The sequence below is a fragment of the Lemur catta genome, chromosome X (assembly GCF_020740605.2).
Source record: "Lemur catta isolate mLemCat1 chromosome X, mLemCat1.pri, whole genome shotgun sequence".
Taxonomy (NCBI): Eukaryota; Metazoa; Chordata; class Mammalia; order Primates; family Lemuridae; genus Lemur; species Lemur catta.
Window position 1 is genome coordinate 17,431,476 of NC_059155.1, and position 26,595 is coordinate 17,458,070.

The window sequence follows — 26,595 nt, forward strand, 5'->3', positions numbered from 1 at the left end:
GCAATTTCTTTCTCTTATAAAATCAGATAACTCATCAAGAAAATTAATACTGAGGCAAAACCAAGTAGTAGCATGAAAAACATCAAAATTGTCTTCCATCTATCATCTAGGATTAAAAATCACAAAAAGAACTGTTAGAGGTTTGTAACTATTCTTGAAACTGAATTATTTTATAAACTCCTATTAAATGGTGAAGAACTGAGCTAAACTTGGCAACTACTGCCACATTTGCCAATGCATAGATACCACAGTTTTGTTTGAATATACCATTCCTTCCATTTCTGCACTTTTTATATAGAACAACGACTTTACTGAACTGTGACATCTCTTAATTTCAATTAGGAAAACAACTCCTCAAACACAATTCTTATTTCCTAATATGATTTTGTTTAAAATTTGACCTTGTGAATTTTTATTAAAGAAATGACAAAAATATTAGGTTATTAAATATGAAATGTCTGATTTCAAATCAAAAGTGTAGTTTATTATATCTCAAACAAGAAGCAGTACAATTAATCAAAGTAAACACCTAAACTAATCAACAGTTTTGCCATCTTAACAGTAGCTTGTTTATGCCAGCAGCAATGAAGCCTGGAGAGCAAGTGGCGATGAAATCGCAAAAGGCATTTTCCCAGGTTGTTGGGAATTGAACATTTTTTCTTGCAAGAAGTGTTCCAAAGCCTGGAAGAAGTGGGAGTCGGTTGGTACAAGGTCTGGTGAATATGGTGGATGATGAGAGTTTCCAAGTCCAGCTGCTGTAGTTTGAGCAGCGTTGTTTGTGTGACATGTGGTCTGGTGTTGTCTTGCAAGAGGATTGGCCTGTCTCTATTGACCAATCTCAGCTGCTTAATCACAAGCATCTTCATCATTTCATCCAATTGGTTGCAGTAGACATCCGCTGTAATCGATTGACCAGGTTTCATGAAGCTGTAGTGGATAATACCAGCATTGGACCAGCAAACACACACCATTAGCTTTTTTTGATGAATATTCAGTTTTGGACTGTGTTTCGGCACTTCATCTTTATCCAACCATTGCTTGCAATTGTTAAAAAGAGTCCATTTTTCATCACACATAACAATACGGTGTAGAGGCAGTCCGCCTTTACGTCGTGACAGCAAAGAAAGGCAAGCTTCGAGATCATTTCTTTTCTGACTCTCTTTAATTCATGCCGTACTCATCTATCCAGCTTTTTTACCTTGCCCATTTGTTTCAAATGGTCCAATATTGTTGGAATAGCAACGTCAAACCTTGTTGCTAATTCATGCATAGGTTGAGATGGATTTGCTGCCACTACAGCTTTCAGCTCCAGGCCTTTCACTTCTCACAAAAAGCAACTCACGGTGGATAACACACTTAAACCTAAGGCGGGAAACTATAAGAATTCTAGAGGAAAACATTGGAAATACTCTTCTAGACATTGGCCTAGGCAAAGAATTTATGAAGAAGACCCTAAAGGCAAACACAGCAACAACAAAAATAAATAAATGGGACCTGATCAAATTAAAAAGCTTCTGCACAGCCAAAGAAACTATCATGAGAGCAAACAGACAACCTACAGAATGGGACAAAATATTCACATGCTACACATCCGATAAAGGGCTAATAACTGGAATCTATTTAGAACTGAGGAAAATCAGCAAGAAAAAAATCAAACAACCCTATCAAAAAGTGGGCAAAGGATATGAACGGAGTTAGTCTTTTAAGGTCACCTTTTCAAAGTTGTCTTACATTTTAAAGGCTGAAGGGAGGGATGAGGTTTTTCTTTTTTGTTTTATTTTGTTATTTTAGGGATGAAATTTTTATTATTCTTCATCATAGCAAGAATTAGCAATCGCTAGACAAACTTAAAAAGTAGACAAAGTTTGTCCTTCCCATACTAGTATCTCCCACTTGTTTTGGAGTAATATAGAGCATCTTGAATCTTAGCAGCCCCAAACCTACAAACCTCACCCTACCCTACCTTTTTCTTTGTCCTATTCCCGTAAGATCTTATTTTCTACTAGAAAATTATGAGTCAAATTCATATGCTCAGATAAGATTTGTAAGGAAACAATCTAGAGAAATGACCATTAATGTAAGTTTTCTGGCATGCAAAATTAACAATGGGAAGGCAGGAAGCTTTTTTGATGAGGTTCCACTTGCCTTCACTATCGTATACTTAGATTCCTTCCTGAAGAGTATATATTTTTATTTCCAAATGTATTATTGTCCTATTTTTCTATAACTTGAAACATCTAATAAGAAGTGTCCTAAAGAAGTAAGATCACATGTAACTCAAGAAATTCTTTATTCCTAATTGCAAAGTCATTAAGATTCTACTAAAAGATACCCATCAGGACAAAGTAAATCTCAGTCATCACTATCACTGAGAAGCTTGTATGAAAACACATAAAAGGACATATATTTTGAGGATGCAGCTAAAAACTTGCCATATTTACTTTATACAATGCATTGACTAATCACAAGATATAATTCAGGATGTAACTTTACATAGATTCTCTAAATTTCTTATAACAGTGACAAAAATGAAAAATGTAAAACCAGTAAGTGTTTTTTCTAATCCCATATATCTTTTGTCCCCTGCCTATATTTTCTCCACAGCCTTTAGTGATTATATATTTGGTTTCATTTATTGGCTATCTCTACCCAACTTGGGAATAAAATATAAGTTCTATGAGAGTAGAGATTTCTTTATTGCTATATCTCTAATGCCTAAAAAGAGTCTGACACATATTAGTTGCTTAATAAATATGTGATGAATGAAAAGGAACAATGATGCCACTATATTCATAGGAAGATAATAGAGATTCCACTATAGTGCAAAACATGAAAGGAGATAAATGACTGATAGAAATGCCAGCATCGGTCCGTATCTATATCTGTGTATGTATTTATAGCTGCATCTATATCTATACACCTGAAAGACCAATGCTGAGTTTATTTCCTTCAATTTTGAACAATTATTAGTAATTTCCTTTCTTAAATCTAGTGTATTGTGAAGCACAGTTATATTTTCTTTCACTCTCTAGGTTTTTTAGTTTATATTGCTATGTAATTCAAATGTCTTTTATCATAAGTCACTTTAAATCAGTGTTAGAAATGAATAGAATATGCCTTTTACTAATCATGACATCTTAATTAGAAAAATATTCTCTAGGCTTAGTACTAGACACTCAGAAGCAAGTGTATGTTCATCTATCCTTGTTTTAAGATTTCTGTCACCTTGAAAACTGAAAGCATAAGAAAATATTAAGATAGACTCCTGCCCTCCTCCCAAAAAGAACTAGCATATTCTCTTTACTGAGAGCCAGAAAGACAAGAATGTTGATAATAGTATAACAAGATTCCTACTTCTAACTGAATATTACACTTTCAATAAATCTATGTTCAATTGAAGTGCTTGCTAACTTATCTTCTCTGTTTATAGACTGTACACAAGAGCCTTTTGTTTCCATAATTACAGAATACACTGAAATAAAATTAATTTTGCTAGCAAATAACTCCAGTTATTTAGTTACTGTCCTTTCAGCTTATACCTTTCCAGCAATTCTCCTCAGTCCATTCACTCCAAATTCCATCATCTGCACAATAAATATTCAATTTGCTTCTTACTATAAAGCATAATTGTCGGCTGTCATTTGTTGTTCTCGTGATATTCGCTTGATTTTCAACTGTGGTAGTCTGAAAGCAAAGAAAAAATAAGATGCAATTATTTGATCTAAATTCTGCTGGACAGATTCTATACTTGTCACTTTCAATGTGGGTTTTTTTGCATAAAATATGTACATCAAAAGACTAGAAAGACATAATTCTAGCAGTGATTATCTTTCTGTATGGTGGGTTTTTTTAAAGGCATTTTTCTATAGTGATAATGGTTCACTTATAGTCAAGGGCAGCATGTGTGAGAGGGCAAAATTCCTAGGTAGCCTTGCTGTTTATAATGCCCAGTATTTGAACTAGTGTCAATTTTCCCAGATTCCATAAACTGGAACATGCTACATACACTGAGTTACCAAAAGGCAGAGCCATCGTGTGAATGTTGTTTCTATAGAAAGTATAGAGTTCATATACATAAAGCTTTTTTCCCCTTATTCTTATTTTGGTAAACCTCCATAAGACCTGTGTATCAGTGCTCAGGGCTTGACACAAAACTACGGCTTCAGATATGAGAATAACACAAGGCTGGGTGATCGATCTCAGAGAAAAAAAAAATCACTGAAGCAATTACTTCAATTTTGCATTTCAAAGAGCTGAAGAATTTTTCTCATTCAAAATAACAGCATTTGTTGTAACTTATCTTGGGAACCAGCATAATGTAGTATAGACTTCAGTAGATTGGGAATCAGATGTGGATTCTAGTTCTAGCTGTGTGAGTTGTTTGTAAGTCAACTCATCTCCCTGGGACATATGAGTCAATTCAACAACCAGTTTTCTCATCTGTGTATTAAATGAATTAATTATTAAATAGAACCAGTGGCTCACCTGCTTGTCTCCATCATTCTCTAAATTGGAAATCAATGAATAAAATTGATGTATAACAATATACATATATATATATATTTAGACAAAGTCTTGCTCTGTTGCCCAGGCTAGAGAGCCGTGGCATCAGCCTAGCTCACAGCAACCTCAAACTCCTGGGCATAAGCAATCCTACTGCCTCAGCCTCCCGAGTAGCTGGGACTACAGCCTTGTGCCACCATACCCAGCTCATTCTTTCTATATATTTTCAGTTATCCAGCTAATTTCTTTCTATTTTTATTTAGTAGTGACCGGGTCTCGCTCTGACTCAGGCTGGTCTCAAACTCCTGATCTTAAGTCATACTCCTGCCTTGGCCTCCCAGAGTGCTAGGATTACAGGTGTGAACTACTACGCCCAGCCTGATGTATAACAATATGAGGTTAAAGGCATCAGCACGTTGCTGCTTGGGGGTAATTAATCTTACAACCATTGTCTACTTCTTCCTCAGTTAGCTCCTCTTCCCTGGTACAAGCAATTCTCTTGTGGCCCTGGCATACTCTAATACTGATCTCAAGAAGTGGTCTTTGTGTTTGGGTTTTTTCTTTTGTTTTGTTTTTACCTGGGACCTCTTGACAATCTATTTTAGACGCTCAGCAACTATAATTTGACACAAAATCGGAAACAAGTGACTAGATTATCTCTAAGGTCTTATGTAGCTTTAAAATTGGTATAATTGATTATGCCTTCAGACTGCAAACATCTTTCTTTTGTCCACTAGATTATATGGCTTTCCGCAAATTAAACTGAGATACATGTCATGTTCCTTTCCTCATGTGGATGTAACTTATTTGGGTTCTCATGTTCGCTATTTTATTTAAAAGGCTATGTTTATGATTTTCCCAAATTAATGCAATATTCTTACCACCCAGGTAATATCATCTTCTGTGAACTCAATTTCATAAATGAAACACTTTGGTGGAATGGGTCCTCTAGGCAAGCTCCATTTCATGTTAATTTCATTTGGACTTGTCATAGTAACACTAAGGTGCTCTGGTGGCAAAGGTTTAACTGAAAAGCAAAAGGAAGTCATTTTAGCATGGAGGTTGTTGAAGTTTAGAGTAGCCCTTATCCAAAGCTGGAGACACCTAGTAACAGAAGCCTCCAGGGATAAACCAGGTGGCTCAATACTATTCCTTATGATGTGAATTAAGATCAAAACTGCTTGCCAACCAAAATGAGTTTATTGAGAAACTCAGTTATTTTGGAAACTCATTTTTTAATAAGCCATGCACTGACAAACATTTAAACCCAAGAGAAAAGTTAGAAGACCCCAAATCATTACAATCATTTTCCATTTTGTAGCATTAGAAACAACAATCAGAACCAGTCCTAATACTACTTTTACTAATAGCTAACCCTTATTTAGTGCTTATGATATGTCAGGCACTAGACCAAAGATGTTGCATCATAATCTCATTCATGTCTCAAAATAAACTTATGAGGTGGTCCTCTATTGTCCTCATTTTACTAATAAGGAAATTGAAACGAAGATGTTAAGTAACTTGCCCGAAGTCACACAATTAGAAAGTGGTAGATCCAACACTCAAACTCAGGTCTGGCTGACTCCAGAACCTGTCACTCTCATAACTGTTAGAACTGAGAACACAGACTCAGAAAATATCCAACAATTTGCCTATGGAGGCCTGGGAGTAAGTAATTCCATAATTACTCCATGACTAACACTAGATAAAAGTACTATATAGCAGATGGATTCTCTGAAGCTGGGAAATAATTGTGAGTTCTCTATGAAATTGTGAGTTCTAAATGAATGTGAGTTCAAATAAATTGTGAGTTATTAATTTTATTTTATAAAAATAATTCTGGATGATACTGCCTTTATATATTTCATTTTATCCTTCATTCAATTTTTTATCTATTTTTTATTAGAACATGTTTCTTTATTGGTTCATATTACATGGTTTACATATGCAGCTATAAAAGGCAAATGTAAGCATGCTTTCTTCAAGATGCATCATACACTGTTTTCTTTCAGTGAATGGAAGTGTATGACAGAGAACCACCTTTGTAACTTTTATAATTAATAAGAGCTTCCTCATAGACTCTCCCATCCCTCATTTCCTTAGGCGTCTCTCTCATTCTCTCTCTCTCTCCTCCCCTCTCTCAAGTGGTTGTAAATGGCCCAAACTAGAAACAATGAATTTGAAAATTTTGTTGGTTTACATCACCTATATTCTGAAGTTGAAAACTGAAATAGCTGGCTCTGATAGGCTTGGATTCTGATGATCCATTAACACAGATATAGAAATCTGTGTAGTCTGCTGACTTCAAATAGGGAAACCTGCATCCAATATTTTTTCCTTTAACCTTGATGTAATCGAGGCACTGTAATGCATGATCCAAGCCCTCATACCTATAAAAAGAAGTGTTGTGAGAAACAATGATTGCATTTGTTCTATCACCCATAGAATACCTTTCAGTATCAACAGCCTAAAACCACTTACTCCCATCGAAAACCACAAATAATTGTAAACAATGATCATCATAAATATAACTCTGACAAGTATAATGAATTAAATGTAGTACAAATATAGTTACTCATACTGTGGATTAATTTTGGTAGATATTTTCTTAATATGGAATTCTAATTATAAAAATACTTACCAATAAAACAAGTTGTAATTGTCATCCAAACGTACACCCATGCCAGCTTTCCAAGAGCAGAGTAAATATTCCCAGTTGTAGTATATACAATCCATATCCTGAATTTTAGTTTCTGGATTTCCTAAGGAATAAATCAACTGTGAATACTTGAAGGGCATACTGATGAATCATTTGTAAAATCACTATGCAATTTTATTTAATTTCCCATGGCCTCTCCACTTCATTTAGCAATCAACATAACCAGGAATATTTCAAAAGGAAGTTACTGGAAATCACTTCATTATAAGTGGGACATGCAAAATCAAAAAACTTCTGAGGACTCATTTACTGATATTAGGGTAAGCATGTGCAAAAGTATTAAGTTGATTATTTTAGGATACCCTGAGCAGTTGAGCAAATACAAGTGTTTACTAATATGACCCCAAAACTGGGAACTACATTAATATAATAAAATGTAGATTTTGCCAAATGTATTTGCTGATTTAAAGAATTCAGAAAGGCCAGTCACTGACTACTAAGGATTTGATTTTGTGCCATGCTGTCACAGGGTCTATTGTACATACAATCTGGTGCATAAGAGTAAAAGGACTTATTCCCAAATGGATTGTTCTGATAGTATTAAATATGAAAAGAGAGCTTCATTTTAACCTTGTGGTGGTATCCGATAAGTAGCTTCTGACCATGAACTTTGAACTTTTGATCCATTTGCACATTTCCCTGGGAAAAGTGTGTGTATTTTTGCTTCAATGCCCTCGTTAAGATCAAACCCATCTTTGTAATGTAGATTCTTAGTAATGATGGTCTGTTTGATAAAAAGATGAAACAAAGTTAAACTTAGAAATAGCCGTGGTATAGTGAGCCACATTAGGAAGACTAAGAAGTCATTAATACACTAGTGAGTTCCCAATATCTAAGACACACCTAATGGTTATCCGAAACAACGTCACAGATATATTTTGAGCAGAGCTCACCTCTGTATGTCATATCTTTTGATGAGATCATTTTAATCTTAACATCTGATTCAAACCAAAAATACAAACAGAAACTTCTGGAGAGGAAAAAACGCCATATGGCAAGAACTTGAGCTATAACTACTGGGAATCAAATATAGAATTTTCCCATATCATACGCACATTACATGGCAAATTACTTGTCACATTTCAAATATAATACAAAATTTTCAGGAAACACATAAAGTAAAATCCTGGAGGTAAAGAAAGCTGGACAAACTGTGTGCTCCTGGAGGATGAAAATCATACATTATTTGTTCTTATATTCCTGATACCTGGCAGATTGCTTGTCACAGAAAGGTGCTCAATAAATATTTGTTTTAAATTGTCCCTTGAAACTACCTAGCTGAATTAAGGAGGTAACAGAATGTCTTCTACAACAGAAGTCTTTGAATGAACATGCTCACTGAGTATGTGAGTAGTTAATAATTCAATAAACTTTCATTGAGCACTTACTACAATATATGCAAAGAACCAAAACCCTACAATCTTCTTTGGGGAGGGTACAAAGATAAATAAGGCTTGACTCCTACAGAGAAAAAGCTCACAGTCCAGTAGCATATTTAAGACTCATATCTAAGTACATGAGTAACTGTAAAATATGGTAAAATGCATAAGTGCTCTTCAAGTCCATATTCCATGAAACCAAGTGTTTCTTTTTTCCTGTACTTCCAGTGATAGTCTTAACACTGGATGATGTAGCAGGATGCACAGCAGATAGAAGCAGACATGGCAGCTTGTTATATCTTAATTAGAACTATGGAGATATGGGAATTGAAATGGACACTGAAGTCAGGAATCACAAGAAAATGCCTAATGATCACTCTGATATCACAAGTGCATGCTTTACTTACCTTCCATATTTCACTACCAATGTTTCGGTATTTCAGTTCATATTCTATTGTGCATTCCTTAAAATCATCCAGAGACAATGGTGGTTGCCATTGAAAATAGAGACAACCTAAATATCCAGGATCCACTATCTGAAAATCCTGGGGAGGATTAGCTGAAATAAAGTCAATAAAACATTTTTATTTTTTCCTGTATTTCATGACAATTGTTACTAAATCTAGATACTTCCAAATGTCCACCAATTGATGAGTGGATAAACAAAATGTGCTATATCCATAAAATGGAATATTATTCAGCCATAAAAAGAAATGAAGTGCTGATACATGCTACAAAAGGGAAGAACCTTGAGAACACTATGCTAAGTGAAAGAAGCCAGACACAAAAGACTACATATTGACATGGTTCCATTTACATGAAATATCCAGAATAGGCAAATCCATAGAGACAGAAAGTAGATTAGTGATTGGCAGGTGCCGGAGGGCGGGGCAATGTAGTATGACTGCTTAATGAGTGTGGGATTTCTTTCAGGGGTGATGAAAATATTCTGGATTTTGATAGTGGTGGTTGTTGCACAAATTTGTGAATACACTAAAATCCACTGAATAGTACATTTTTAAAGAGTGAGTTTTATGTATATTATATCTCAATAAAGTGGTTTAAAATCTAGATTACTGCTATATAATTGTTCCTTCATTAAGAAATCACATATGCAAAATGTGACTTTGCCTCACCAGGTACTAATTTTCATAGAAACAAGAAATTCAATATGGTGTTATCCCTGTGGTCACATATACCAGAATTTGGTCTAGGAAGGGAACACTTTATTACATAAATCTCTCTAATAGCAAGAACCAATCAATATTAATTCAATGTTTACTATATGCATATAACATTGTGGCAGACATAAAAAAAGGATAGAAAATATGAAATATGGCTACTATGGCTGAGTGGCTTAAGAATTTGGAGAACAGGCAGACATTGTTAATTCATTCTGCTCATTTGAATCCTTTAGTTAACTGAAGTTAGAGCTATCCCTAGAGTATGGCAAACCAGGGCCACTCTTTGGAAGGACTCAAGAAAAGTGGCAGGCAGCTGAATGACATCAGGAATCAGCCTATATTATTTGAAAGGAGGGAAGTAGGAGGCAATGGCTCCATCTGGTGATTTAAAAATCAGCAAAAACAAATTTTATATATACATACACACACACATTCAATAATTCTACAAACTTTCCTACCAGTAAATCTACTTTTGCTGTAGTACCACCCTCATGTTGCCTTTTGCTAATAATATCCTCTCATTTATGCTACATTGTTCATTTATAATATTTCATAATATTTATTATGGTGAGAAAAAGAATCCACAGAAAAGAAATTGTGGCACAAATTATGATTCAACCTGGGCCCCCCATGTACCTATAAAAAAAGTCTCTATTGAAGATGAAATGACAATCCTATTGTTTCAACCTTTAAGGTTAGAATCCTTGTCAAATACATTGTTCTAATTACCTTCTTCAATAAAAAGTTCATTGGACATTATTTAATATTTCTACAATTATTTTGAAATTTTACTTTGAATTTCTGTACATTTTTTATATTCATATAATTTTCATAAAAGTTAAGGATGGTAATTAAGGAAATGTTCCAGTTAATTGAATACCAGGCAATAAGGTTTCAGATATTTAACCTATTTTTTTAGAAAAGACTATATGAACAAATATGGAAAGTGTCTTTTAATTTGGCTTTTATCCTGCAAAATGTTTGTCATCATCACTTACCTTATACATGAAGCTGACTAATAAGAATGTATCTTTTGTACATGAGCTTACTGAAATATTTCCAGTAATAATCCATCTACTAGTTACGCACTTCCATAAGGTAGGTTAAAAAGACAATTTCCCCAATTTTAAAACTACTCCATTAAAATCCATTTACCGTTTATCTCAGTGTCAGACAAAGCGTAGCCAAATGCTGTGTACATGAGAAAGATACATAGGCATCTGATATCCAAACAAATGAAAGCCATTTCTCCAATATTTAATATCTGGATATCTCCTATCTGAGAAGGAAAAATATAACATTTTAACTTCATCTTATGTCAAATAATCAAACTAAATGAAATTTTAAACACTTTTAGGAGTTCTCTGTGTGTTTTCTATCAAGAATTGGGAAAACTGTGGCCCCTTGGACCACGGAAATAGAATTCATCAAGTTAGGAACCAATATAATTAGAAAGAAAGGATTCTAGTCTCATCCTTCTTACAAAAGTAAAACCAAAGCAAAACAGAACCCTTTAACTTCCCCAAAACCCCCACCACACACACACTTTTTTAATGCTATGACCAGGTTGCGGTGAAGACTGAGTTAGACCCACCAGAGTGTTCTTATTGGCACACAGGGAGAGTTATGACATCATTAGTCTCCATAGCAATCCTTTCTCCCGGCAACAAAGAAAATACAACAAATACTCTTTTCTGAGAAAAAAAGTATTTGAAAGTTATTTGACTACTGAGAAAACTCAGAACCTACACCAAAGCCTCAGATAACTCAGAATTTTGTTCCATTTCTTGATAAATATTATTATCTACTCTCATTTCCATTCCACTTTTTCCTGTGTTTCCTGTATCAGTAAATGGAATCATCATCTTCTCAGTTGCCCAAACCAGTAACCTGAGTCTTTCTTAACTCCTCCCTCTCCCATCCAATCTCTCCATTAACACCACCACTTCCTAAATTGAGGATCTTATCATCAGAGATCTCCTTATCCAGTCTTTCCTGCCTCTGATCCATTTTCCACACCACATATAGCAAGAGTGACCGTTCTAAAAGACAAATATGAACTCTTCACCTCTTTCTTAAGACTATAACATTTTACTCCTACAGAATACAATTTAATCATTTTTAATTCTTGAAGAATATTTGTTTTATGATCAAAATTGAAAGGATTCATGCCTCCACGTACTTATTCAATCAAAAAACACTTCACTTTTAAAGAAAAACCACTATTCCCAGTTCCACACACTTCTCTTCAAATCTATATTCTGGAACCAACAATTTCCCAGAAAGTTAAGGATTAAAGGTCACTTATCCCAACATTCAGGGCTGCCTTTCTTTTCTTCTGATTAATTCATCAGGACAGATCCTCTCTCCCCACCCTACCTTCGTCCTACCTGGTCCACCTGCTATGTTTTAATGTTGGTAAGTTTCAGTTATTACATAATAGAATCTTGAAATAGAATTTTTAGAGCCAGCATGTATATGGGAGGCAATTCTAGTCGAATTTTCCTTTATATATTGGGAAGTAAAACTCAGACTTGCCCAAGATTACACAGCAAGTTAGTAACAGAGCTGGAAGTAGAACAGAGATCTCATAATTCCCAGTCCTGCACATTTCCCCCCTACTATGCTGGGTTCACCACGCATGAGCCAGGATTATGAAAGCTTTTCCTTTGGGACCCAAGTGTTTAAGTCTTTCTTCAAGTAGCTAACCAGGCTGAATCAACACCGGGCTATTTTGTAAATTCTATGCCTCATTTTTATGACTTTTCATAAGAGAATGCCATTTCTCTTACTAAGATCCAACAAATCTCCCTTTCTCCTCAATTCCTCCTCCTTTATTCACCAGCCATGGCTGCCCACTAATACATCTGTAAGTGCTAGGTAGGTTTAGTTACCAGAAGATTACAGATCTTCCATAGAGCTACTCTCATAGATTAAGATGAATACACTGGTTACTGTTGGGCTCCAGTCAATAGATCTGACCAAGAGAAATCCTTCCAATTTACCTATAAGGACTAAGGCTTCCCTTAAAATGCTCTCAGATAGACTGTAACCAAATTCTCTCTTCCTTATCAATGTGTCCGTTAAAATTTCATAGCCCTGTGTTATGTACAACATAAATGCTAAGTAAAGAGTTAAAAATCATTTGCTTCTATTCCATTTATAGGCTACTGAAATCTGACTCAGGCTATCAAATAGTATTTTGTGAATCAGCCCAACACATCTAAGCAAAGGTAGGAAATGGGAAGCTAGCTTCTAGAATCACTTATGGGTAAACCCACAAAGGGAGTTCCTGAATCATACCTAGAGTCCATCCTAGACTGTCTTACCCAAGTGAACATGAAGATAATTCTTTCCTCAGCTTCTGGGTTACAGGATTGTCACTAGTGCAATAAGGGGCTTTATATAGTATATGGTTACCAGGAACACTTGAGTTTTTCAAGAGGAGGAGGGGGACCTGAAGACAAAGGGAAGATTGGAGAAGGAAATGCAGACATACAAGATTTGAAAACATTTCTGATATACTCTGAAGAATGGGAATTGTTTTTTTAAAAAAAAGAGTGTGCTCTCTTTGACTCTAACGGATGCTAATTGCTTCTGTAAATATGGCTTGCTGGCTTAGTGGAGCCCCCACGGTGGTAACAGGCCCGGGGAGATAACCGCAAGTTACTTCCTGATAAAGGGCTGGAGAGTCCCGGGGCCTCCAACCAATTAACCAGATAAGAAGGGCAAGGCATAATCAGAAGCCTGTCCCGCAACTTAAAAAAACCAACCAATCAAAAGCCAGTCCCGCGGCTTGGAAACCAACCAATCAGGAGCCAAGACAATCAGCCACTTTGGAAAGAGCAAATGAATTAAGGGAGGGAGGGGGGATCCATCGCCCTGTGCATGTACTCTGCTAAAAAAAAAAGTATAAAAGACATTCGCCCCCGCTGCGCGGGGTCCCTGCCCATGGAAAGAGATCACTGCGTTGGTGCTCTGGGCTTGGACCCTAGCTCGAGCTAGTCAATAAAACTCCTTTGCCTTTTTGGAGCCTCAGTGACTCTGTCTTTCTGTTCCCGGGGCCGAGGGGAACCGGTTCTAACAACTCCACACCCCCAGACCACGGTTAACAACCACTTATCTGGTCCCAGCTCCATATTTTTAAAAATGAGGAAATAACAGCCAATGAGGAAGATAAGTCATCCAAGCTAACACAACTTATTGGTGACAAAGCTAGGACTGAAAAACAGGTCTCTTGAACTCTTTCCACTAACTAACAAATTTTCTTGTCATGAGGAGTCTTTCCTGCACCTCCTTCCCCTCAACTTTCCTCAACTTATTGTCACCACCCAAACCATCAAACCCACTACAAAGTTTTATCATCATAACATTTCTGGCAGAGTAATAATTCAATAAACATTAAGTGAGCATCTTTTTTTGTCAGATAATATTCCAGCTAAATCTTGCATAAGATAAAAGATGCAAGTGACAACAGTCATAGTATCTATCATAATGATAATACCTTCTACCATTTATTCAGCATCCACAGCAACCCAGGCACTTCCCTGTGCTAAGCACTTTACATGCATTATCTCATATAATCCTCACAGTCAACTTTGGATGTATATACTATATTTAGTCTCACTTTATTTTTAAAATTTAATTTAGTTTAATTTTTAATCAACACATAATAAGTGTACATATTTATGGGCTACTGTGCGATATTTTGATACATGGATACATTATATAAAGATCAAATCAGAGTAACTAGCATATCTATCATCTCAAACATTTTTCAGTTCTTTGTGGTAAAAATATTCAAATTTTTCTCTTCCAGCTTTATTGAAATATACATTAGCTACAGTCACCCTACTGTGCAAGAGAACACCAAAACTTATTCCTCGATCTAACTGTAACTTTGTACCCATTGATCAACCTCTCACCATCCCCCCTCCCTTCAACCCTCCCCAGTCTTTGGTAACCTCTATTCTACTCTCTACTTCTATGAGATCAACTTTTTAAAGACTAAAAGCTGAGACATAGAGAAATTAAACAATTACCTTCAAGTCACAAAGGCCATAAGTGGTGAAGCTTGTATTTGAATCTAGACAATCTAGTAACTAGAACCTTCCATGGCAAGCCCTATAGGAGACATTTTCCATGCCTAATGTCAATGTGGGGGGCAGCTTCCTGTTTCTACCCACTCAGTTTCACACACTATTGCTGAGACAGTTTCCCACTCAGAATCTTCTTGGGAATGCCAAACATAAAGCAATTTCCTTTTTCAGCTTCACTTCTTCACCTCTTTAAAGTCATGCAACACAATACCCTCATTCCAAGAGTTGGCTGCAATCCTTGCATTATTGGAGAAATTCCAGGTACTTACCGATAATATGGTTTCTCAAGAAATGGATTAACATAGGCAATTATCACAGGCCCTATTTTTTCTCTCCTCTCCACTTTAGAAACATTAGTTAGAATCTCCAATACTTTCCTTCCTGTCTGATAATCAAGCACACCAAAAAAAAAAAAAATTAAATAGGTGTTCCTGAAACAGCCAGAGGGCCAGGACATAAATTTTATAAGTCATCAGACAGGTGAGGTTATGGGTGGGGCCAAAAGCCATCTAAAGTAAATTTAGAGTTACAGCAAGGTGTGGCAAAAACTGACAGGACTAATTATTCTTTAGCTAAAGTAATAGATATATAGCTGAGGAGTTTGTTATCATAAAAGGCTCAATGGTATAAATATCAATCTTGGTTTCACTTCTGCCTCAACCACTGTGTTTAGAGGCAAATTATATCTCAATTTGCATTGAGAAAAATGGAGGTAATGATGCAAGCCCAGCAGGGGTGCCTTAAAGATTAAATGAGATAATGTATGTGAAAGTACTATATGAATAGTAAATTGCTTTATATGGTTGAGAGGGGTTTGCTTCTGAAGACCTTGTCACTAAGCAACACTTGAAAATAACTTGCCTTAATCCACATATTTGCCCCTACTAATTAAACAAAATAGAACTGTCCACACTTAATAAGTGGGCACTTACTATTAATCTCTAATTTCTATCACCTTTGTTGATCCATTATGCTGCCTTTACTCATCTTTGTCTTAATAACAATAATTTCTTTCACTTGTTTAGCTTTTTATAGATTATAAAGAATTTGTTGCCTGGGTGTGGTGGCTCATGCCTGTAATCCTAGCACTCTGGGAGGCCAAGGCAGGAGGATCGCTTGAGGTCAGAAGTTCGAGACCAGCCTCAGCAAGAGCAAGACCCCATTTCTACTAAAAAACAATAGAAAGAAATTAGCCAGACAACTAAAAATAGAAAAAAATAGCCAGGCATGGTGGTGTAGGCCTGTAGTCCCAGCTACTTGGGAGGCTGAGGCAGGAGGATCGCTTGAGCCCAGGAGTTTGAGGTTGCTGTGAGCTAGGCTGATACCACCATAGCACTCTAGCCTGGGCAACAGAGTGAGACTCTGTCTCAAAAAAAAAAAAAAAAAGAATTTGTTGAATTTTTAAAATACTATAAGTGTATAAGGTTGATATTGCTTATTTACAAACAGTAAAACTGGTACTTAGAGAAGCGATGTGACTAGCACAAGATCCCCCAGCTGATGCAATCCATACCAAAAGGAAACAAAAAAGAAGCAAGAGAGAAAACATTGCAAGGCTAATAATGAATAATATGTTTTTTAGAAACATTCCTTCTCTATGTTGGCAAAAAAAAAAAAAAGATTCTTCAAAAATATCTGAAATGAGCTGGGCGTGGTGGCTCACACCTGTAATCCTAGCGCTCTGGGAGGCCGAGGCGGGTGGATCGTTTGAGCTCAGGAGTTCAAGACCAGCCTGAGCAAGAGCGAGACCCCATCTCTACTAAGAAAACAGAAAGAAATTAGCTGAACAACTAAAAATATATAGAAAAAAATTAGCTGAGCATGGTGGTGCATGCCTGTAGTCCCAGCTACTCGGGAGGCTGAGGCAGGAGGATCGCTTAAGCCCAGGAGTTTGAGGTTGCTGTGAGCTAGGCTGATGCCACCATAGCACTCTAGCCTGGGCAACAGAGTGAGACTCTGTCTCAAAAAAAAAAATCTGAAATGACCGTAGGTTTTTGGTTTTATTTGATTGTAAATGCAGTGACTAATTTGCTAAGACAAATAATTATTTATTAGAAAATGATGAATGGAATTTTGCAATATAGCTAAAGTGGCTTCTGAAGAAAACACATAAAAAAACTATAGACATGTAATTTCTGCTGCCTTTAGTTTAAAAAAAAAAGTTATAAAATTTGATACTTTGCATTCACATTGTCTAAGGTATGTTAAAAATATCAGCCAAAACACGCAGAACAAGTCTTGGGAGAAAGAAAACGGGAAAATAGAAAAGTAGAACCTGAGAAGAGAAAATAGAAAAGTAGACTTAAATGTTGTTTACCAGTGAAATGATAAACTGATACGGTCTTACATGAGAAGGAATTGACTAGGAGACCTGGCCTAGAAGACCTGGTAACCTTGGTAAAGAACGATAGGGATTGTAGTTTATTTAGTCCTTACTAGGCATCAAACTCTGTGCCAAATGCTTGACATGGATTAGTGCATTTAAGTCTTACAAACATTGGTGGCTACTATTATTGATATCCCAATATTACCAAAGATGCATCTGAAGCTTAGAAAGGTTAAGTAAGTTTCTCAAGGTCACACAACTTAAACAATAAAAGATGCTTAAATCTGATTCTAAAGACCATGCTCCTTTTAATGTATAATGCTGTCTTTCAAGCAATCTCATTCTGTGAAGCTTAATTTCCCTTCATACAAGTTATCCCTAGGATATCATGCTCAGTTTCAATGGTTAATCTACCATGGATCCATCTGTGATTTCAGGACATGACTCAAGAGCATCAGCTTCCTGGATAACTAATTTTTTCAAGAAGACTATCCAGCATGTATAAATGTCTATTCATGGCTTCTGGAGTATGATCATGACTCAGTATTGTAATCAGAACCTCTGCAACCTGCCAGGTCTTGGGGCCTGACAACATGCTGAGATTAATATATGGCCTGATAACAGTGCAATCAGCCTATGACCTGGTGGTGAGTCAAATCTAATTTAGATAATAACTAGCAAATAACATGCCCTGCAGTGGAGTAGCCTATAAAGAAAGCTGAAGATGATTTTGTGTATTCTCAAATACAAATGGGCTTTGAATCAGATAATTACATCCTGCTCACCACTAGTCATGGCCCAATAATAGTACAATCAGCCTATGATCTGATGATGAATCAAATCTAATTTAGATAATAACTAACAAATAACATGTCCTGCAGTGGAGTAGCTTATAAAGAATGCCGAAGATGACTTCGTGTATTTTCAAACACAAATGGGCTTTGAATCAGACAGATGCGTCATGTTCACCACTAGTCAAGTGCTGTAAGTCATTTCCTACAAAAATACACAGAAAACTTAGGCACATGCTGAATGATGAAAATCATTGTACACAAATGAAATACAGGTAGGATTTCTTTTTAACAAATATCACTTTAACATACAGCTATATATAACGTGATTACATTTGCATCCCTGCTAAGATTACATACTAACATTGTTTACTAATATTTATAAAGTATGTTTAATAAATCTATAAATCTTGTAAAAGCATAATCACCCTATCCCATAATTCTTTCTTAGATGGTTTCCTGTATTACATCTTAAGTTCATCCAGCTAATCATGTGACCAAAAGCTCAGTACTTGTCCCCAAGGCAGCATGAGAAGAATGAGGACAAGTGATTTGAGAAGAAGAATAGAGAGATTTATTAATTTGTCAGCAAATGAGGAAAATGGCAGACTCCTGTCTTAAAGGATCAGTTCCTAACCATAAACAGAAATACAGAGTGACAAGAGCTCCTCCCATAGATACAGAAGTGTAAAAATTGACAATGGGGAATAGGTAAAAAAAAGGGAATGGCCTGAAAAAGTGGGTAAAAATGTTTTGTGTCTCTTTAAAACCTTCTCACCCTTTTTGAGAACTGAAACTTACATCCCTGCCTCAGGCCAGTGGTCCAGAGGAGCAGGGGAATGTCCTTTGTGCTACAGGAGATGGCTCAGCGGAACTGCTGGGTTGAGGTCTGGGCAGAGGTCACAGGATTGTCTTTGCAGGAGATGGGATGAAACAGCAATTGCCTGAAGCTGGAAATCTCCCTTTAAAAGCTCTGTATTTATGCTTATGATTAAGAATCAGTACTATAAGACAGGAGTCTGCCATTTCCTCATTTCCTGACAAATTAATAAATCTCTCTTTCCTTCTCCTCAAATCACTTGTCTTCATTCTTCTGATGTGGCCTCAAGGACAAGTGCCAAGCTTTCAGTAACAATAAGTTTCCTGAAGCACTATCAAAGCTAGAGAACTTAGTTTTGAGCTACCATAGCAACATCCGGGTTTACAGTGTTAATTCATGAAGCACTTTACACATTTCAGAATTTGTCCCTAATCTGAGCAGATCAGTTTTATTAATATATAATCCCATCAAACAAACCACCAACATGCTTTTAAAAAATAACCCATTAGGAAAAGCTTTTTATAACCCTTAAAAAAATCCTCCTAGGTTATCAATTAGGAAATATTTCTTAAAACAGGTCAAATTGTTATCATTAAATATATCTTACATTCAATTCAAATGAAGTCCCATCTGAAAAGCAATGCACTGTCTTAAAAGACACCATTACTCTGGAACTAACAAAGCAATCTCCATTCAACACTCTTTTCCATACTCCCAGATGCTCCCAAATACATGTTTGCAAACAGACAGTGTGTACCTAAAACATTAACATCATGAAACTGTAACAGAGGGAACCACCTATAAAAGCCTATAAAATGTTTTACAAGTTGTCTCTTTAAGTTCCTCCCATTCTTTTTTGGGAATTAAAACCTACACCCTTGCCCAAGGCCAGCAATCAGAGGAGCAGGGGAGTGCTTTTGCTCTTTGTACCACAGGAGATGGCTTGAGATTGTCTTTGCTGGAGATGGGGTCAATCAGAACCATCACCTATAGTTAAATAGCAATTGTCTGAAGCTGGAAACCCCTCTTTAAAAGCTCTGCTTTTCTGCTTATAGAGAGGATTGTATAGTACCTTAAGACCCAAATCTGCCATATTCCTCATTTACCAGCAAATTAATAAACCTCCCTTTCCTTCTCCTCAAACCACTTGTCCTCATTCTTCTGATGCAGTCTCGGGGACAAGTGCCAAACTTTTGGTAACAAAACCACTTCAAAAGTAAGTAACAGGGTATACCCTACACTCTCAGTACTCAGCAAAAATAGAATGCAAAATATACAATAGCAAGTTTTATATTCCTTCAAGGTTATTTTACCAGTTTGCTCCTTCATGTACGTAAGGCATAGACTGTAAACAAATAGAAATATAGTATCATATTACATATAATGCAATCAGTTACAGAAAAGAATATTGACAAAAACAATTAAATATTTCTATCATGCATTCATTATTCAGAAATTATTTTGGGGAGCTTACTACATGCCAGGCTCTGTTATAGGTCCTGGGGATACAGCATTGAACAAGACAAAGTATCTACCCTCACTTCTGGTGTGGGAGACAGACAATAAACCTATCAGATAATTATAAGTTGTATAAAGACAAATAAAGCAGGATAACATGAAAGAGAACGATGGGGGTTCATTTTAGATAGGGTGATCAGGGAATGTCTCTCTAGGAAAGTGACATTAAGGACCTCAATGAAGTGAGGGAATGAACCAAGTTAAGATAGAGGGAAAGAATCAGCATGGCAGAACAAGTTCAGAGTAACCTAAGGCTCCTATTGATCTCGTGCAGTAAAGCTGCATACACTTCATGTAGCCCTGGCTGGATTAGCAATCCCCAGACAGTCATATGAGAGCAAAATAAATCACTTTATTGTTTAAGCGGAACCTGTAGCCTAAAAGTAATTAGAAGAATACTTAAAATATGGATCAAAATCCTTTAATAGTTCATATCCTTTTAACCCCAAATTTCTAAGTAATCAAAGAAATATGCACTTATATAGTCAGACCCCTCGTTCTCTATATAACCTTCTATGCTCCCTGCCCTAGATTGGATTGTGAGTCTCCTCTGTACTCTCCACTGAAATATTAGGAAATAAAATTCTGCAATATTTTAAAAGGCACTCACGGTAACTGCTCCCCTCATTGAACAAATTTCAATGACCCCAAAATAATCCTCTTCATTAACTAACTACTTGATTTTTTGAGTTTTTTCCCAGAATTGGTGGATTTTCTGCAAGGCAAAGGAGTTGAGATTATGACAGCCCCTGGGCAGAGTTCCTGATGCCAACATTCACCAACCCCTACACCCTGCCCCCAGTGCATGTAGCCCCTTGTGACATACACCACAACCTGTCCCAAGGCACATGGCCCCTCCTTTAAAAGTCAATGATCTCCCTTAGTTGGAGAGATAGATTTGAGGAAGCTTCTCTCATTTTCCCAAAAAGACATCTGTCATACTAAAAACTCCTTTCTTCCTTGTCAATTCTCGTTGTCTCAATAATTAGATCTTTGTGCGATGAGCAACTGGACCTAGACTGAAACCCCCTTGCAGTTTCAACAACATCACCATTTAGTGAAGAGGACAGTCTTCCAAACAGAAAAATATATGGCAACAGTATTTTGAGATAATCATGTGTGTTTTGCTGTAAGTGTTTTCTCTATTCCCTCCTCTTTAAAAAAGCAAGCCAGACCATTTTATTCTTCCTTACCCAAGGGGATTCTTCCTTCCCTGTTGCCAAGACCAAAACAAGAACTTGTACACATACATTTACCTTACTGTCTTTTGTTTTCCCAAAACTCAAGCTCATGGGAAAGATTATGCTTAGGAATGCCAATGAGGGTCTCAAAAGAACAGATGTAATTCCTTCTGGGTATTAAGAGGAGACAAAGGGACATATACTTTAGACAAAAAAAAAATTAGGACTCTGGTAGAGGTTAATGGTGGTAGGGAAAACAGGGAACAGCCTAACAGTTGATGGCAGCAGCTCAAAAAGGGAGCAAAATCTCAGAAAAGTTTCAGTGAGTGTGCTGGGCCCGAGACACAGGGGATCCAATCTCAGCAACGATCCAGTCCCTCAAACACAGCATAGGAGCAGCAGCAACAAACATTAAAGGACTATTCCAGGTTGAGACAAAATGGTATATCAGAGAGTATATCAGGGAGTTGACAGAAGAATAATTATCAATGACCAAAAGGTCTCCCCAGTACAGGTGGTCCCCAACTTACGATGGTTCAACTTACAATTTTTGGACTTTATGATGGTGCGAAACTGTCAGAATTTCAAAGTACTTTGAATTTTGATCTTTTCCTGGGCTAGCAATATGTAGTACATGGGATATTCAACAATTTGTTATAAAATAAGCTTTGTGTTAGATGATTTTGCCTAACTGTAGGCTAATGTAAGAGTTCTGAGCACATTCAAGGTAGGCTAGGCTACACTGTAATGTTCAGTAGGTTAGGTGTATTAAATGCATTTTCAACTTGTAATATTTTCAACTTACAGTGGTTTTTGGGGGACATAACTCCATCATAATTTGGGGAGTATTTGTATTTTGGTGTTGCTAAGGCCTCAAAATATTTGCATAATCCAGCAGGAAGTTTAAGCAAGTATTGACTAAAATTGCGTATCTTATTTTCCTGGAGGAATGTTGAATACAGCATAGCTTAAAGAACATTTTAAAATGTGAAATTTCTTGCATACCCATCTTTGGACTAGATTCATACTCACGTCAATTATAATAAAATGTGGTAAGTTCCAGGAAAGAGGCAAGCACACTTAGAAACGCAGAGGACAGATACTCCATCTGGTCACAGGAGTAATAGTCAAGTGAGAGTCCTTAAAGGAAGTACTACCTAAGCTTTCTCATAGATAAGGAGAACAAACAAGTAGTTTGTTTTGGCTAGCTGTACAGTCATGCCTTCTGATCCATGTTAGAAGACTTTGGGCCTAATCCTGAGGGTTATAAGTTGGTAATGAAGGCTATTTCAACCTGGGGGTTATGCCTAATAGACAACTCGGTTTAACACATACAAACTTTAGGATATGGCTTCTGCCACCTTTAGGAGAACAGATCTGAAAAGGGATGGCAAGAGGGAGACAGAATCAAGAAGTTAGGAGACTTTTACAATAGTTCAGGATAGAGATGATGATGACCCACAGTATGATAATAATAATGCCCTAAAAAATATGGAACACATAACGTATATTAGTAAGAAGGTAAAATAGACGTGCCTTAGTGACCAGTTGAAAACAGAGAAGAGAACTGGAGAGATCATAGAGATATTGGGGCAGTTGAATTTGCAGGTAGCATTTCCAACTGAGTAGCTCACAAATGAGACTGAACAGTGACCAGAAAAGTAGGAAGAAGGACAGGAGAAAGTGGTATCATAGAAACTAATGAAGCAGAAGATTTCAAAGAGAAAGTACTGGAAAGCAATATGCCTCACATGCTAAAAAAATTTGGTTGGGGGACACATGGGAGATAGTGGGACAAGAATTGAAATGTGTCTGCTGCATTTGAAATAAGAAGTAGTTGGTGACCTTGGTAAGGGTAGCTATTAATATAAGCGCAGAACACTTTTTATTGAAGCTTCCTTGTATAGGTTGTACAAGACTTGGTTATACAGGGGAAGGGTATAAAAAAAAGTGTCTCTGCCGGGCACGGTGGCTCACGCCTGTAATCCTAGCACTCTGGGAGGCCGAGGCGGGTGGATCGCTCGAGGTCAGGAGTTCGAGACCAGCCTGAGCAAGAGCAAGACCCCGTCTCTATTAAAAATAGAAATAAAAATTATCTGGACAACTAAAAATATATATAGAAAAAATTAGCCGGGCATAGTGGCGCATGTCTGTAGTCCCAGCTACTCGGGAGGCTGAGGCAGGAGGATCGCTTGAGCCCAGGAGTCTGAGGTTGCTGTGAGCTAGGCTGATGCCACGGCACTCACTCTAGCACGGGCAACAAAGTGAGACTCTGTCTCAAAAAAAAAAAAAAGTGTCTCTTATTCATTTATTTGTTCATTTTTTGCTGAGAAAAGAACTCAAAAAGAGGACGATGTTAAAAATACTGAAGAGAAAAGGGTAATTACAAAAAGGGATCCCTGAGAAAGCAAGAGGACGGCATGGGATCTAAATCACATGTGGAGAGATTGAACTTGGACTGATGGATGGCTAGTTTTTCCTCTGAGGACAAAAGCATGGGTGAAGATGCAAATCTATGCGTGTGTAAAATATAGGAAGGTGGGTGGATGAGGTTAAGGCAGAACTGATAGTTTTTATTTTCTATGTGAAATAGGAGACAAGCCCACCTCCTGAGAATAATGCCTAGTAGCTGAGAAGGAGGTTTAAAAAGAGAAGAAAATTTACAATAGCCACCAAAGAGGATGTAAGATAGCCAAGGGAAATCCAGAAGAATCTGAGTAAGGACATGTAGAAGGATGACCTGCTTAGCACTGTTTCATTCTTCCGATCCCAGCTCAGATGTCACCTGCTCAAAGAAGCTGAAGTAGGGCCCCTGTTACATGGTTTCAGAGCATTACCTACCTTTCCTTTAGACTTATCATGGTTTTGTGAGATTATCTGATTAATTTCTGCTCCATTACAGTCTTATAATCAGGTAGATAAGGTCAGGGATCATATTTATTTCGCTTAATATTGTGTCATTTAACCCTTAAAGTTTTCCATCTCTAAAACATGAAGAACATTAATCCCTCTCTACATGACCAGGATATGGATGTAGTTAGGTTAGCACCAAACTAGAACTTAAAATATAAGAAAGCTTGGACTTCCGATTGTTCATTGCTGCATCCCCAGTGCCTAGCACAGTGCATGACACATACTAGAAGCTCAATAAATATTTATTTATTTGAATGAATCAAAAAAATATGGTAGAACACCATGTCTTCCATTCCAGTGCTCTTCCCACTCTACCATAACTACCCATAGTATATGTTCAATACATTATGGTAATTATACTAAGGGCCTATATGTATGTATTATTATCTGTTTTACTCAAGGGGAAAGAGAAGCTCTGAGAGATTAAGTATCATGTGCAAGTTAAACAGCTAGTAAGTGGTAAAATCAGAATTCAATCCCAGGTCTGCCTCACTCCAAAATCTAAGCTCTTTCTCCTATTCTACACTGTCTGTTAAGGTATCAGGCAATAAAAGATTTCATACATGAACCTTCCTGAGGATATGTGCATTTGAAAATTCCCTATCAACCCCCTCATTAGCAAAGGAAAACAGAACAAACAAATAAGCAAACAAACAACTGTTAAACATCCAAAGTAAAGGCTTTAGTGGTAAAATCTCAGGTAAAGCAACTGTGATAGTCTGACGAAGATAGTATTCCCCCTACACTGACTTCTCCAAGTTGTAGCAAAATACAGGTGATATATTTCTCTGATTTTTAAAAAGTATCCTGAAAGCAGCTTTTCATTTACAGATAAAATCTTAGCATTGAAAAAATAAAAATAATCCAATAGGTATTCTGCCACTCCTTTGTTTTATCATACTGTTTAAATAATTATTTCCAACATTTTGGCCTTTATTGCCTTTCATAACATTAGCAGTCAGGACATCTGGTCATTTCAGAGATGAAGAAACTAAGATAGGAAAGAATGGGACGTCCATCCCAAGGTCACATAGCTATACAAGAGTGATTTAGAACTGGAAACCAGATCTCTCATTCCTCAGTTTAGTACTCTCTCCACTTAAAATAATCATAACAGTTATAACAGATCTATACAATTTACTCGAGCCTTGAATTCTCTAAAACATTCCATAATTTAATAAAATTTCAACCAAAAATAGCTGGTAAAGCCAAGCACAGTGGCATAGGCTTGTAGTCCCGTGTACTCAGGATGCTGAAGCAGGAGGATCGCTTGAGCCCAAGAGTTTGAGTCCAGCCTGGGCAACATAGCGAGACCCTATCTCTAAAAATTAAAAATCAAAATAAATAGCTGGTAAGTCCTTGGTAGTCATGTTCTGGTTTTATGTACCTTCTTCCATATGAAAAGAAGAAAACTAATCTGGAAGCATGCAAAGTGAGAGCAGTTTGTAAAAGTGCTAACTGTTAACTGTGTATTCTTTCAGAGAAAAACAAGCATTAGAGGTATAATATGCTAGCACATTTCAGAAGAAAAGCAGTGAACATGGGAATTTTAATTTGAATACCTCTACTATATATATAACCATAATATATGAACAAATGAAACAGACATCGAGAAGAAATGCATGTCCAATAAATTAAATCAAAACATTGTCTAGAGTTAAATGAAATCATTCATTTTAGAGGAACACTGTTGTTATCTCTGAGCTTAAGAGTGAAAAGTTGCTGCAAAGTAGGTTCTCATTTACAGAGAAATATCATATAGAAAATAATCTCAGAGAACATCTTAACTCTAAAATGCAACCCTCCTTACCATCTCCAAAGGACCAGGTTTAAAAGAGGTATAATTTTTCCAGAAAATAAAGGCTAATAAGAAAACAACAATAAAAATTAAAGCAATAATGCTATCCATACTGATGATCTAACACCCATTAGCTTCATACCAAAAAAAATGCAGTATTTCCCTGAATTACTTTTATAGCAAATCAAACAAACTATTTTTGCCATAAAAAAGGTTCATCAGCCCATTAAGAAAAGGTGGAGAAAGTGAAACAATTATTCAGAACAAGTTGCCTCTCGTTCTCAAATTAAAGTTCCAGACTTACTCTATGCGAATTATGCATCCAGTTGGAATCAAATTCTTCTATAATACCACTGAAGTCTGA

The 26,595-nt window shown here is 36.6% G+C and overlaps 1 protein-coding gene across 1 annotated transcript; it reads right to left on the reverse strand.

Moving 5' to 3' along the window:
- Positions 1–26,595, reverse strand: IL13RA2 (interleukin 13 receptor subunit alpha 2). The gene is made up of 9 exons (XM_045537738.1): positions 26,536–26,595; positions 10,941–11,064; positions 9,009–9,160; positions 7,793–7,946; positions 7,145–7,265; positions 6,709–6,893; positions 5,385–5,530; positions 3,540–3,684; positions 1–106 (listed from the first exon to the last, which is right to left on the reverse strand). Exons 1-9 carry the CDS (start codon positions 26,551–26,553, stop codon positions 15–17), a joined length of 1,137 nt encoding a protein of 378 aa, XP_045393694.1. The 5' UTR covers positions 26,554–26,595; the 3' UTR covers positions 1–14.